This window comes from Pleurodeles waltl, chromosome 11 (genome assembly GCF_031143425.1).
Source record: "Pleurodeles waltl isolate 20211129_DDA chromosome 11, aPleWal1.hap1.20221129, whole genome shotgun sequence".
Lineage (NCBI taxonomy): Eukaryota > Metazoa > Chordata > Amphibia > Caudata > Salamandridae > Pleurodeles > Pleurodeles waltl.
This window is the reverse complement of record NC_090450.1, coordinates 730,620,559-730,636,234: the sequence shown is the minus strand read 5'-3', so window position 1 is coordinate 730,636,234 and position 15,676 is coordinate 730,620,559. Positions and strand designations below refer to the sequence as shown.

Below are 15,676 nucleotides of genomic sequence, written 5' to 3'. Positions count from 1 at the left end.
TTGTAGGTTCATCAAGAACCCTAGGTACCCAGAGCCAATAAAGGAGCTGCACCTTGCAATGGGTTTTCATTCTATACCGTGTATACAGCAATTCATTTGCTGAACTATAAAAAGTGAAAAATAGGTATCAAGAAAACCTTTGTAGTTCCCAAATGGGCACAAGATAAGGTGTTGAGAAGCAGTGGTTATTTGCACATCTCTGAATTCCGGGGAACCCATGCTAGCGTGTGAATTACAGGGCATTTCTCAAATAGATGTCTTTTTTACACACTGTCTTATATTTGGAAGGAAAAAATGTAGAGAAAGACAAGGGGCAATAACACTTTTTTTGCTATTCTGTGTTCCTCCCAAGTCTCCTGCTAAAAATGGTACCTCACTTGCGTCGGTAAGCCTAATGCTTATGACAGGAAAGGCAACATGGACACATGACATTTTTACATTGAAATGTGACGTGTGTTTTGCAAAGTACCTAGCTGTAGATTTTGGCCTATAGCTCAGCCGGCACCTAGGGGAATCCAAGATGGGGTGACTTGTGGGGCTCTCACCTGGTTCTGTTACCCAGAATCCTTTACAAACCTCAAAATCTGGCCAAAAAAATAAACACTTTTCCCTCACATTTTGGTGACAAAGTTCTGGAATCTGAGAGGAGCCACAAATGTCCTTCCACCCAGCGTTTCCCCAAGTCTCCAGATAAAAACGGTACTGCACTTGTGAGGGTAGGCCTAGTGCCCGCAAAAGGAAATGCCCCAAAACACTATGTGGACACATCAAAATTATCAAATACTAAACAACCTTTTTTTCACGGAGGGAATTGGGGACCTGCATTTTCAGTCCTGGGCTCATGAGCCATACAGGGAAACCTACCAAAGGCAAACATTTCTGAAAACTAGACACCCGAGGGAATCCATGGAGGTGTAACTTGTGTGGATCCCCAAATGTTTTCTTACCCAGAATCTTCAGCAAACCTCATGTTTAGCTAAAAATAAATAAATCCAATTTTTCCCACATTTCTGTGTGGGATCACCGCACCGGGACAAATTTCCTACTACCCAACATTCCCCTCAGTCTCCCGGTAAAAATGATATCTCACTTGTGTAGGTGGGCCACCTGGCTGTAACAGGGAAGAGCCAAAAACATGTCAAAATTGAGGGGGAACCAAAGGGGGTCCCAAAAGGGCAGTTTGAAAAAAAAAACATTTTTAGGCTGACAAGTGGGGCAAAATTTTTATCGGTATCGATGAGACAATGCTGGGTGGTAGGAATTTTGTGGATTCCTGCAGATTCCGGAAAGTTACATTACAAAAATGTGGAAAAAATGTGTGATTTCCAGAAAAGGTGGAGGTTTGCAGGGCATTGTGGGTAAGAAAATGGTGCGGGGTGCATGTGAAGCACACCCAGATGTTTAGTGTTCAGATGTGTCTAGGTCTTGTGGATTTTTCTACATGCAGCGTTCCAAAGTCCAAAAAGTGCAGCCCTCACCATTCCAAGTGGGATGATTTTGAGAGTTAGCCAAGCTCTCATAGCACACATGTAAAACCAAAACCCATAATAATCAAACGTCCTCTTGCTTGCAGTGGAATAAGATGTTTTAGTGTGCGGGGGAGAGCTGAAAGACTGTTATCCCCTTAACCAGTATGGCATAACCATGGCCATACTGGTTGGTAGGCACAACACACTATTTTTGGCCCCATTTATTTATAGCCATAAATAGCCATACCCCCACCCTCTTATTTAGAAAAAAAAAAGATGGGCCTTCCAAAAATAGGATGATCTGCCCCTCAAGGGGAGAGATATGGCCAACAGTAATGTGCCCCCAGAGGGAGCGACCCCTGCCCAACGTGCTGCCCGCCGAAACAAAACACAAACATACACACCAATCCCTGATGCCTTAAGTAGTTTCTGCCCCTCCCCTCCATCCCGGGGGGCAGATCGGCCTTATAGAAACAGGCCGGTCTGCCCCCAAGGGGAAAGAAATGGCCTAAAAATAATTTGGCCCCCTGGGGAGCGGACCATGCCCAAGGGGCCGCTCCCCTTATGAGTATGTTAAAAAAAAAAAATCCCTGGAGTCTAGTGGGCATTTCTGCTGCCCAATCGCATCGCGAACAGGCAGCAGAAATGCTTGCAGAGACATGAAAGGAAAGGCCTTTACTTTCTTTTCATGCCTCTGCCTGCCCCCTCCTCCCGAGCGGAGGAGAAATGCTGAGCATTTCTCTTCCGCATCGCACTGGAAGCATGCATCCAGCGCGGTGGGAGGTGACCTCTGATGAGGTCAGCACGCGATTGCGTGCTGACGTCATCAGACGTCACTGGGAAGGTCAGGGGGGGTCGGGTGGAAGGTGAAGCGATTCCCCTTCCAGCTCTGCCATGGGGGTGGGGAGGAAGCTAGCGCTCCCTCCAAACTCCGGTGCCGGAACGTAATGGTTACATCCTCAGCACAGGAGCACTGTGCCGCGAGACGTAACCATTACATCTCGCGGCATAGAACCAGTTAACAAAGAATGTCAAGACGTTGGCGGTGCCGGATTGTGTTCGGGCATAGTACTTTCGAGAAGTTCTCCTTGTGCTGATTGGTATCTTAAACACACCATGTACGTCGTGCAGGAGGATTCACATTCCAAAATCCCTACAAGCAAAAGAGCAATATGTGACTGCACTGCTGGCTACTTGCAAAACAAAACGCTCCTCTGAAACATGCCCACCGCTGCCTGTACGCTCAGCACTAGAGACCATGAGCTGAAGGCGCATCAAGGCTTCACTCCTCTCTCACCAGCTAGAATGGGTTGGTAGTGGGGTAAGCAGACATTGGTGAGGAGTCGAATAGGCAGGAAGCGGTTGGCACTGTGACTGTTTCGCACCGATGTGAGAAGCAGGCACTGTGAGAAGCAAGTAAGAGGGGCATTATGTGTAGAACACCCTGGTATAGAATGCCACAAGATGGCCATAGCTGAACCTGATACTAGGCAATGGATAGCCATATGACTGTACACTGGTGACAGCAGTGGTCGAAGTAGGTGGGATCAGAGCGGCACAACATGCCAATACTTTTAGGACTTTTGATACACCATTCCCCTACTTTTTGTAAAAAGACAACCATCCCAGGTAGGTTAATTCAAACAGTTAAAATGCCTAAGCGGAAATGTCGTTCAGTGAGTCTCCCGTACTGTGAAACCGAAGCCGGGGAGAGAGCTAAATAAACGTTCCTGCCAAGGTGCATACTTGCCTGAAGGAAGTGCATATGTGCACTATAAGTTAATCTGCAAATGAAAAGGATGCTTTGGAGCCACTACTGGCTTTAATCGACTTAATCACTCAAAGCTTTGTGATTACAAAGATTTTTTTCCTTTTTGAGTGATCGTGCAAAGAGTTAACTGGCCTGTGAAGTGCATTGCTTTTAATTGTATTTGTATTTTTATATCGTGCTTACTACACCTGGAGGTGTTAAAAAAAAACGAAACAAAAAAACACTAAGCGCACTCCAGGTATTATTAAAGTCTAATATAAAATGGTGCTTTCAAAATATAAACATGCCTGTCTTATACTGTGTGTAATGCAAGTTTAAAACAATGAATTACATATTCACAGTGCTTTCTGTAACAGGCTGTAACCTCGTAGCACTATAAATGTACAAGGCACTATTCTCCACTGCAGCAACCAAGATTTAATTCTATGGCCCACTGGTTACACACAGACCTCTGCAGTCCATTAACTGATGGAGGTTTCAAAATGTATTATAGTGAATTTCCCAAAAAGTAAAACAAAATTCAACTTTATTTTTTTATTTAAGCTGCATGTTATTTTATATGTAGCTACTTGACGGTGAAAGACCCCAAAAAAAAACATTCACTGAATATGAATTTGACCCCATTCCCAAACTTACTGACCTGCCCACACGCCAGGCATCATATCACAGTTCCCACACTATTTTTAATGCACTACAGCTGCTGGGTGGCAGCCTGAGAAGTAGGCACTGACGGGCAGTGTGAGAAGCAGGTACCGAGGGCCTTATATGTAGCTCACACTGGTGTGTAGTGTCACAGGCAGCCTTGGTGGTACCTGGCAGGCAGTTGAGGGAGGGTTTGTGGGAGGGAGGGAGGGAGGGCACTTTAAGAAGATTAATTGATGAGTGCTCTTGCCATCTGGTTCTGGTGGGCCAGGCCAGCCTGAGAAGCTGGCATTGGTCAGCAGTGTAATAATTTCAATGTCAGCATTCAAAGCTGAACTGTGGTGCACTGGGTAGCCCGAGTGACCATGGTCGGAGGCGGGCACTAGTCAGCTAAGAAGCAAGCATCTTTAAGCCCTGTGAACTCGAGGTAGTGTGAGAAGTCTATTCGTGGAGCAGTATCGGAGCTGGCACTGGTAGGCAATATGAGGAGAACGCACTCACAGGAACTTCCGGAGCCATGACTCGCACCTTTGAAAATCAACAATCATATATCTAGAAATCAGAAAAGAGCTGAACTGACAGACTTGAAGAACAGTAAACTTGCAGCACATGTTCAGGGAGCTGGCAGCACCAGGAAGAGGTAGACATGGTCACCCACCGGAGTGCCCCTCTCAATCCTGGGGGTTGTATAGGGTGCAGGCCTGTCTGCTTTATTGTAAATGAAGTTTGTGGACATAAAAACAATGGTCTGTGGACCTGGTGGCTTTATGACCTACAGTTCCGGAGACGCTATATTTGTAGACTTGGGCATTCTGCTAATAAACTAATGACCTAATGCTTTCTGGGAGTTGTAGCTTTGCATTATTTCTACTGAATGAATTGCACCAACGTACCGGCTAACAATGTTTTGCAAATGGGAAGTCTAGACTCAGGTTTACAGCATCAAGTTCTGGGGGCATGTTGATTTGGGGCAGGAGGCAGTCCAGTGAGGACAGGGTGATTTACCCAGTCCTATCCCCCCATGTTCTGGAGTTACAAAGGTACAGGGATGTTTTGAAAGCCTCCCCTCCCTTGCCTGTTCTGCCTATCGAGAGGCAGTTTGTTTGTGGTCCCAGCAGATGCTGGAGGCCCGGTTATCAGGAAAGACAGGTATTGTCAACATATTGCACTTTTAGCCTTTTAAGCTTGTTGACAAAAAAACAGCTTGGAGCAAGTGAAAAAAAAAAGGAGTGCTCATGTGAAATGCTCTTCATCCAAGAAAATAGAAGTTCCTAAGAGGTTTCCTAAAATAGATGCAGTGGGTGAATAGAGTAGTCAGGCACTGTTCTCGGGAGGGCAAGACACATGAGAAATGCACACCATGGACAAACAGAGAGAAAGAATACCAGAGCGATGATGAAGCCAGCAAATGGGCGGCCTTATGGGCAGGCTGTAGCCCACAAAGTATGTACAACATGTCTCTGAGACAAAGCATTCGCTTTCAAGACCTAAAAATGGAAAAAGACTGTAGATCCAGACCACTTCGAAACCTTACACAATGAATGAAGAAAACCACACACCAACAAGTTTCACCTAAAACATAAAACAAAAAGCTGAATATTGGACAACAGATGAAAATCTCCATCGTCTGAAAGTGAAAGAGAGAGGGCTACAACCTGAACAGATTAACCCTCTATGCCCAGTCAGCAGAGATAGGAACAACTCTCTTCCTTGCTTATTGTAGTCTTATTCGATGGATTTGCAGGTTAGTTATCATGGACTAACCAGTTGGAGCTGTAACCCATGGTACAAGTTGCAGCTGACCGGACAATAAAAACTTTGTCAAAAGGAAGAGTTTGATTAATTTTCTGCTAAAGCTGAAGAAAATGGACTTCACAGCACACCACAACATCGGATCCCACCTATTTTTTCCACAGACTCTACTTCCACTAGCCTGCCAGAGAGCTCCAATCAACCAACCTTGCCCACCCACAAATCCTGAGAATTTGCTGCACCAGAATTGGAGGCCGCACTTTCTCCTACCTCGCTGCCAAGAGCTGAAACGACCAACTCACCCACCTGCGAGCCACACACACCCTCATCGAATTCAGGAGAAAACTCAAGTCATGGCTCTTTGAGGAATAGCTAACCAGTTTGCAGCCTCTACTCCCAGTGCCTGGATGCCCCTCTGGGGTTTGGCGGTCTATCAACACTAGATCTTGAAGTTGACCATGTGCTTGTGACCATTGTTTTGCAAGGCACTGTTGTAAGGGCTGCATGTTTAGTCTTGTATTAGGGACAATGGCGATGCACAATGCCATCATGCCCAACAGTTTCATGACAAGTTTGACTGTGTACTATTGGTTTGACTAAATTTGTGCCAATACATTGTGGAATGATTGTATCCTTTGTGGACTTGGGCTTGCAAGTGCTGTTTGCGTATTTAGTGTGGCTCCTAAATACTGTTGAATTTGCGCTGGTTGCAAGTGGGATTTATGGTAGTTTATGGAGAACCCTAGAGTGTGTAGGGTTTGTATTACATAATGTGTATAGTTTTGACACTGTGTCTGGCTGCTGGATTTTATTAGCCAGTCGTCAAGATATAGAAAGACATGGATGTGTTGCCTTCTTAGGTAGGCTGCCACTACGGCAAGGCATTTTGTAAGTACTCTGTGAGCTGTTGTTATCCCGTAGAGTAACACTTTGAACTGGTAATGCTTTCCTTGTATTACAAACCGGAGATATTTTCTGTGCGCTGGATGGATTGGTATGTGAAAATACGCATCCTTGAGGTCTAATGTTGCCATAAAATCTTGTTGTTGTAACAGTGGGACTGCATCCTGTAGTGTTACCATGTGAAAGTGTTTTGATAGGATGTAAAGATTGAGAGTTCTGAGATCTAGTATTGGTCTCAAGGTTCCATCTTTTTTGGGAATAAGGAAGTACAGGGAGTAAACCCCTGTTCCTATTAAATGTTGTGGTACAAGCTCTATGGCTTGTTTGAGTAATAGTGACTGTACGTCTGTTTTCAACATGGAGATGTGTCGGGAGCAGAGTTTTGTGTGGTTTTGGAGGTATATCTGGAGGAATTTGTGTGAATTCTATGCAGTAACCATTGTGGATAATACCCAATTGTCTGTTGTAATGGGTAACCAATTTTTGTGGAACGTTTGCAGTCTTCCTCCCACAGGAGAAGTGTGATGAGGGAAGATGTGGAGGGAGTCAATGTTTTGTGTGTCAGGTCTGTTTTGATGGCTGATATTCTCCCCTACCTCTGGGAAATTGGCCTTTGTAGGCTCCTCCAAACCCACCTTGTTGGTACTGAGGATGGTAAGATGGTTTTGATTGTGAGGTGGATGGCTCAGATGTTTAGGCTCTAAAACTACCCCTAAATTGAGGCTTTCAAAATGAACCTCTGTACTCTGTAGTATATAGAGCACCCATAGCAGTGTCCGAGTCCTTTTTCATTTTTTCGATGGCCGTATCAACCTCAGGGCCAAAAAGCTGTTTCTCATTAAATGGCATGTTAAGATCAGCCTGCTGGATTTCTGGTTTATACCCTGACAACCGTAGCCATGCATGTCTCCGAATGGTGACAGCAGTATTGATTGTCCTAGCTGCTCTATCTGCTGAGTCTAGAGCTAACCTAATCTGGTTATTAGGAATGCCCTTCCTCGACTATTTGCTGTGCCCTCTTTTGTTGGTCTTTTGGGAGATGCTGGATGATATCTTTCATCGTGTCCCAGTGGGCCCTATCATACCTAGCCAGTAGTGCTTGGGAGTTGGCTATTCTCCATTGATTAGCTGCTTGGGATGCCACACTTACCAGCAGCATCGACTTTCTTGCTTTCCTTGTCTGGTGGTGGTGCATCACCAGATGACTGGTAGTTGGCCCTCTTCCTTGTCGCACTGACAACTACGAAATCAGGAGGCAGCTGTTGACTAATAAATGCCTGATCAGAGGGAGGCGGCTTATTTTTCTTCTCCACTCTGGGAGTGATGACCCTGGCTTTAACTGGCTCGTGAAAGATTTGATGTGCGTGTTTCAACATGCCTGGAAGTGTGGGTAGGGACTGGTAAGTAGTATGAGTGGAGGATAATGTATTAAAGAGAAAATCATCCTCAAGAGGCTCGGTGTGCCTGGCTATGTTGTGGTATGACGCTGCCCTTGCCAAAACCTGAGTGTATTAAGTGCTATCTTCTGGTGGCGAAGGTTTTGAAGGATAACAGTCTGGGCTGTTTTCAGAAATGGGATCATTGTAGAGATCCCATGGGTCGACATTGTTTTGTTGGGAAATCTGCAGAGTGTACTGGAGACTGTGCAGGTGTAGGGGTAGTAGGTGGAGAGACAGGTGAGGAGAATGAGGAGGAGACTGATGAGGTGAAAATTGTGGAGGCAGAGTTTTTTGTTTGGGCTTTGGCACTTTAGCTGGTGGCTGATCAGTGTCCTATTGTCCTTGAAAGGCTAGCTTCCTCTTAGTTTTCAGAGGAGGTGCAGTTAGGATCTTGCCAGTGTCTTTATGAATATGAATTCTGGCCTGTCTCTCATCAAATTCCCCCGTTTGTATGAGTTCCTCCGAAAATCTATGGCTTTCTTTAAGTTGTTTTGAAAGTCCATGCTCCTCTGTGTAGATGAGTCTTTTCGGCTCCGTAGCCGGTTTTCTCGGGATCGAAAGGCCTGGAGTGGATGTTGGCCTCGGCTCGGACAGGGATTTTCGAGGCTTCGACTCGATGGGTCGGTGTTTGCCTGTTTCGGAGCCTGTGCTTCGGCTCGAGTACGAAGGCTTTGGTGGCGTGGCCTTTCTTGGTGCCGAAGTTTTGCTTGGTCACCGGAAGTCTTTTTGCGGGTTGAGCCATGGCCTTCCGGCAGTGGCATTCCCAAAACCTTGTGTTTGGGCTTGGGTTAGACAGGGGCAGGCATACTCACGTGCTGTCCTGCAGTGACCAGTCTGTCCTCCTCAGACTCATGCTAGGAGTCGGACCCTCGAACAGAGACTGCGGTGTGCATAATCTCCGGTTCCTCCATGTCGAGACGTTCGGTGCTTCTCGACACCATTTCTAACCTTCGCGCTCTTCTGTCTCGTAGAGTCTTCTTTGAGCAGAAGGATCTGCAGGCCTTGCAAGTATCCTCTCGATGGTCTGGAGATAGACAAAGATTGCAGACGAGCTGTTGGTCTGTATATGGGAACTTGGCGTGGCACTGAAGGCAGAAGCGAAATGGGGTCCGGTCCATGAGGCTTCAGTCAGCCCAACCAGGCCAGAGTTGGCGAGTAAAGAATTTGAATCCGCTGGTACTGAATTGTAGATGATAGATGATACGCGATCGAAACAATACCGACGAATTAGAGAGTTTTCAGGACTTTTCCGACTCGAACTACCAGAGCAAAAGGAAACACGTCCAAACTCGATGGCGGAAAGAAAACCATCTAAGATGGAGTCGATGCCCATGCGCAATGGAGCCGAAAAGGAGGAGTCACTCAATCCTGTGACTCGAAAAGACTACTTTGAAGAAAAACAACTTGTAACACTCCGAACCCAACACTAGATGGCAAGAACTATGCATAGCATATATATATATATATCCTTTTGAACTACAACAGTTTGTGCCTAAATAATTTAGTTTCTCTCCACAAAGACAGATCCCTTATACCCTTGTGTTGTGTGAGCAAGCTGCATATTGCGCTCAATGAACTTTAGGAGTCAAGGTAGATTTCTAAAACTTGCGTGGTAAAGGCTCCTTCTGTCTTTTCAACAATAAAACAAATGGAAAAATGTAATTTAAGAGACATTTACATTGTCAAACAATAACAGAAGCTCATCTTTCAATGACACCCATCAATCGCCCAGATGAAAAGGGGGAATATTACATATTAAATACAACATCACAACTTAGAAGGGAATTTATCAGATACAAGCAGAGCTCTCTGATTCAAACAGATGCAAGCTGAAACCTTCTGGGTAAGAGGACGTAACTCCTTACTTAGCAAAGTCTTCCTTAAACTCATGTTATGGAAATGTGCGCAATGATCAAGCAGACCTCTCCACCCAGAACGTCACAAAGGACAAGATGCACAATGCACTCTGTAACCCACGTTCAGCTCAGGTGCACAAATAAAAGTACTGCATGACCGAATCCCATTCTTGATTCACAGAATGAAAGTGCGATTATATGGAGTTTCCACAAGTTCAATTTGGTGAATAACCACAAAGTTGCATAACTGTTAGTTTTCACCAACAATCTGCAAGAAGTGTGCCACCCAAAAAATACTTGCAACTTGCTCACATCACAGGTATAAGTAAATGGGAAAGGGAAATTAACATCCGAATAGGAAACCAGCCTAAGTGCAAATCCACTTCGGCGTTACATGTCTGCATGCAGAAAAATGAATCTGTTACATTTCACTAGGCAAACACTGTCAAGTATTCTAATACTCCAGGAATATATGACAGTAACACTAACGGTTACTTCTGCAATTCCTTCTAAGAACCAAAAAAAATCGACGTCTTGTTGAAACAACGCACAAGAAACCAGAATTATTTTCTGAAAGTTCTGTAAATTGGGTCTACAATAAAAAGGGAGAAAACCATAACAATGTTACCATAACTTCAAATTCACAAATGGTGAAACCGGAAATCAGGCAGATTCATACAAAAACATTAGGAAAAAAAACAACACAAATAGACCCATCAACACCAAATTGATACATTCAAAACATCACCAAATATAAAGGAGAAGGGAGGCAAAATGCAGAGTCTAGTAAAGAAACTCAACAAAATTAAAGGGTGGATAAACTCATTAAATAAATCCTCTTCAGAACAAAGACAGGGTAAAGACAGAACATTAGAGACCCAACCATGAATCTCACATAATGAAAAGAACCAAACATCAGGCAACATCACACAATGAACCTGGAGAAGTGTAGGCTACAATACATTCTACCTCCACAGTGGCACAAAATGTAAGGAGAACAATGCACAATCTAATGAACAAACAGTGAGAAATCATCTCAGCGACTTGACAAGTCAAGACAATGCCAGAAATGAATATCCATTATGAAAAATAATTCACAATGCCACATTAAGGTATCACCACCCAACGAATAAAGACACTGCCACAACATCATTAACACAGAAAATAGATGATCTCAAACTAATATCTTCAACAAATATGATGAATATAACATACCGGGAAATGGGTCACCCAGTGAACGACCTCTGATCCTGAGACAGCATCACGCTCGATCACTTCAAGTTTAATTACCAGCGCGTCCCATTTCTTACGATACTCTGTGTCAAGCTGGGAAGAAGAACACAATGCAGTTACTAAATGTGAAGCTAGTTAAGTTACTAGCTGTGCTAATGTGTTGAATTACCGAACCGTGCGTTATGACAGTGTTTCTATAAAAGGGGCGAGATGGCATACTGCAAGGCATGCTTTTCTTTAATTTTTATTTTGTTATGCTCAAGATTTGAAGAGTGCTCTTTCTTTGAACAGCTTCAAATGTCAGTAAGAAAAGTAACTTTTCTTCTTGGGGATTTTACTCACTGCTCCCTGGAAAGCTACATTCCCTGCGTAATTTGGTGCCAGAGTACCTCCAGAAGAATTAATGACCTAACTCTGGCCATCTGTTGTTCAACTAGTCACACACCCAGAGTTCCTGTGGTGGGTTCAATAACCACTTCCATTAGTTTGTATTTCACCAACTCTGGCAGCAGATGAGGTAATATTTACTAAAGCATGTAACTGTTTTAGATTACTTCCACTTGTTTGTGTTTTTTCACTTCGTTCTCAGTGTCTTTTTACCCCTATGTTTCTTATTTCTCTACCCAAATGTTCCTTCCCCTTATCTATTTCTTCTACTCTCAACACATTCTTGCACAAGCTGCACAAGTCTTCCACTTAATTGCTTAACTTGATCCCTCTTTATGACTTCTTACATTTGTCCTCCTTATACTGTTTTCCAGTTCTTTCATATTCACGTGTTTTTGCTCACCTGTCACAGCGTTTCCATCTTTTAGTCTCTCTCTCTCTCAGAAGATTCTCTTTTACATCTTCTTGGAACCCAGTGACTATGTCCATCTTTCTTTTACTAAGCTTTCAGACTTCCAGTGGGTTCTCTGTGTCTCACTAGACCACTCTCATTTGCGAGTTGCCCTTGCACAACTAGACCAATATCAGAGACTTGAGACAAAACAAAGATTACAATTCCCCTCTCTGCACACTTGATCACAGAACCTCATGAGTGTTCCTTGCAGCAAAAGTCATACAAGAGGATTCCGAAATCAAAAGCACAGATGAATTGCCCCCAGTGTTATTAGTGATTTATCACCCATGCCCTGATGAGCTACATATAGGATGCACATTTCAATCAATGTCCAACCAATAAAGGCATGTGAGTAAAAGCAGACCCTTTAGCAATGTCTTACCTGCACATTAAAAAATTGCCTAGGCGTGACATCTCTGTAAGTCCCAAACACTGCAAGAACAAAAAACAGGAAAAGGTAAGTAGGGAGGTCAAAGATCTAAATCTAGATTACGTAGATAAAGGAAGATTAAGAATTGTAGTTAAACAGTCAGCTCGCTTCAGCACAGCATTTTAGGAGTAAAGTCACTAGAGGACTAGAAGATGATTGACAAACTTCGAAGGGGGCAGATGATAATACTCTTTATGTAGTGATACAATGCCAAGGGTGAGTAGTGAGATGGTGAGCTTGTGGTATTGGATAGAGCAGCAAAAATATATGGAGAAGGCGAAATGGCCCTTTGATCTACTGAAAGCGCTCCTACATGCAATAGTACAGGGAAGAAAATAAGTTACCTACCTGTAACTGTGGTTCTCCAGTATTGGTATCTTTCATAGATTCACATGCTTGAATCCTTCCCCGTCGTCGAAGTGGGAGTCCCACGGTACATAGAAAGCAATAAATAGAGATTGTTTTTGTTTTTTTTTTTCATTGAAGTCAATAGGAAAAACCCGTTCAATTGTAGAACTATCAGCCTCTTTGGAAAGAGCCCAAAATTCAGCCAATCAGGCGTGACCACCCCTTTAGAATCCTCAGCACAGAGGCTCAGTCTCTCAGATTACTCCGCACTAGTGATTACAGGAAAAAACCAAAGGAGGTGAGCCTCTCTGGGGAGGAGGGTGGGTCGCATGTGAATCTATGAAAGATACCAATACTGGAGAACCACAGTTACAGGTAAGTAACTTATTTTCTTCTCCAGTATTGGGGTATCTTTCATAGATTCACATGCTTGAATCAGAATAGCCAGCAGTAGGAAAAAATGTTTGAGTTCTGAAACACCAAAAGTATGCCTGTGTATAATGCATGGTATATGAACTCATATAGGTAATTAACATTTGTCAATCAACCGTTAAACATATTACCTATATAAAAAAAAAATATATATATATATATATATTTCTACACATAGATATATAAACATAAAAATATCATTCTAACAGTAGATAGAGGATGGAGGGTAAGAGGTTATTGGCTCACCTTATGCAAATAAATTACGTAACACTGCTTGTCCTACCGCAGCATCCATTCTGTCCGTAGCTTCCAGGCAGTAGTGCTGGGTAAAGGTGTGAGCACGTGTCCAAGTTGCCGCTCTACAGATCTGGCTCAGAGGGACTCCTGCGAATAGAGCTGCCGAAGTGGATACCGCTCTGGTTAAGTGCGCTCTGACACTGGATGATAATGGCTTCCCTGCCAACTGGTGGCATAACTGTATGGCAAAAGAGATCCAGCGCGCTATGGTCTGCTTAGTAACGACTTTGCCTTTATTGATCTTTCCATAACTGACAAACAGTTGTTCAGATTTACGGAAGTCGCTTGTCCTTTGTATATAAAATTTTAAACAGCGTTTAATATCCAGAGAATGTAGTGCGCGCTCCGCTGCAGTTTGTGGATTTGGAAAAAATGTTCTGAGAACCACCAGCTCATTTAGGTGAAAAGACGATGGAACCTTAGGTATACATTTTGGATTAGTTCTCAAAATGACCACCTCTGGCTTGAATTGGAGGAAAGGTGGAGAAATTGTGAAGGCTTGGATATCGCTAACCCTCTTCGCTGACGTCAAGGCCAGAAGGAGGGCTGTTTTAAAAGAAATGAATTTGAGGTCCACTTTATGAATGGGTTCAAACTGATGTTTCATTAACTGGGAGAGCACAATATTCAAATGCCACTGAGGTAAAGGACAGTGAATTGGCAGAAACATCCTAAACAAACCCTTGAGAAATTGTTTTATTATTCTGGACGACCATAAAGAAGGTGACTGAGACGTTCGTCGGAAACGGGATATGGCAGCCAGGTGCACTCTAATAGATGAATGTGAAAGGCCGGATTTAGCTAAATGCAAAAAATATGGCAGAATCTGTTCAGGAGAGGACCTTAGAGGATGAACGTTGGAAGTTGAGCACCATAAGCAAAACCTCTTCCACTTGAACTTATATGTCCGGTTTGTAGACTGAGCCCTGGCACAGGCAAGTACCTCCCTGCAATCTGGAGGGATATCTAGTCCATCGAATTCATAGAATTCAGGAGCCAGGCTGATAAACGAAGAGATGTCGGGTTGGGATGACGAACCTGACCCTGATTCATTGTTTACAAGTCCGGTATTGTCTTCAGTCGAACGTGAGGCTGCTCCGAGAGTAATAGAAGTTCTGTGAACCAGAACTGGGGTGGCCATCTGGGAGTAATTAATAGAACTCTGCATGGTTCCCTCTTCATCTTTTGCAGAAGTCTTGGGATGAGTGGAAGCGGGGGAAAAGCGTATGCATAAATCCCTGACCATCTGATCAAAAACGCATTCCCCTTTGATCCCTTCTGCGGTCGCAAGCTTGCGAAGTGTTAGCATTTCTTGTTGTCTCTGGTCGCAAACAGATCCAGATTGGGTTTGCCCCAATGACGAAAGAGACGCTCGAGAACTGACTGATTGAGTTCCCACTCGTGGCAGTTGGTTCGAGTCCTGCTTAAGGCATCTGCCCAGGTGTTGGTGACCCCCGGGAGATGTTCTGCTCTGATGGATAGTCGATGTTGAATTACCCAATGCCACAGCTTCTGCGTTTCTAGTGATAATGCTTGAGATCTTGTGCCCCCCTGTTTGTTGATGTAATGCATGACCGTGGTATTGTCTGTTCTTATCAAGACTGAAGAATTCCTGATGTTTGTGAGGAAGGATTTAAGGCGCCAAGGCAACCGCCCTTAACTCCAATACGTTTATGTGAAGAGTGGATTCCTGAGTGGACCATTTCCCTCTCACTGAAAGATCCTGCAAATGAGCACCCCATCCCTCTAGGGATGCATCTGTTGTTATTATGTGCATCGTCTTGTCCTTCAGAAATGACAGACCTTCTGAGATGAGGGGAGTATCCTTCCACCACTTGAAAGCTTGTTTTGCTGATGGGGTTATACGGATTACATCGTCGAAAGAGCCTTTTATTTGTTTCCATTGATTGTCTAACTGCTGTTGAAGTGTCCTCATGTGCAGACGACAGTTTTTTATCAATGGAATGCAAGACGAAAGCATCCCCAGAAAAGACTTGTAAGTCCGCACTGAAGCGGACTTTCTTTTGCTGAGACGTGCTGCTAAATCTCGAAGTTTCTTTCGCCTGTCCTGTGAAGCAAAGGCTTTTGCCTGGACAGTGTCCAAGATGGCCCCTAGAAAGGTGATATTCTGGGTAGGATCTAGGTGAGATTTGGGGTAATTGACTGTCAAGCCCAGAGCTCCGAAAAGAGATAGACATGTTTCCGTGTCCCTGGCAGCCTTTGATGTTGTTTGTGCCTTTATTAGCCGGTCGTCTAAATACGG

General features: G+C 44.0%; 1 protein-coding gene across 1 annotated transcript in view; it reads right to left on the bottom strand.

Annotated features, from left to right (window-relative positions):
* Positions 1–15,676, bottom strand: part of STARD7 (StAR related lipid transfer domain containing 7) — a 193,604-nt gene that overhangs the window by 66,467 nt on the left and 111,461 nt on the right. Inside the window, exons 4-5 of the mRNA XM_069214420.1 lie at positions 12,289–12,338; positions 11,048–11,158 (exon numbers count right to left, since the gene is read on the bottom strand). Of these exons, the coding sequence (XP_069070521.1) occupies positions 11,048–11,158; positions 12,289–12,338 (161 nt within the window). The remainder of the gene's footprint in view (positions 1–11,047; positions 11,159–12,288; positions 12,339–15,676) is intronic.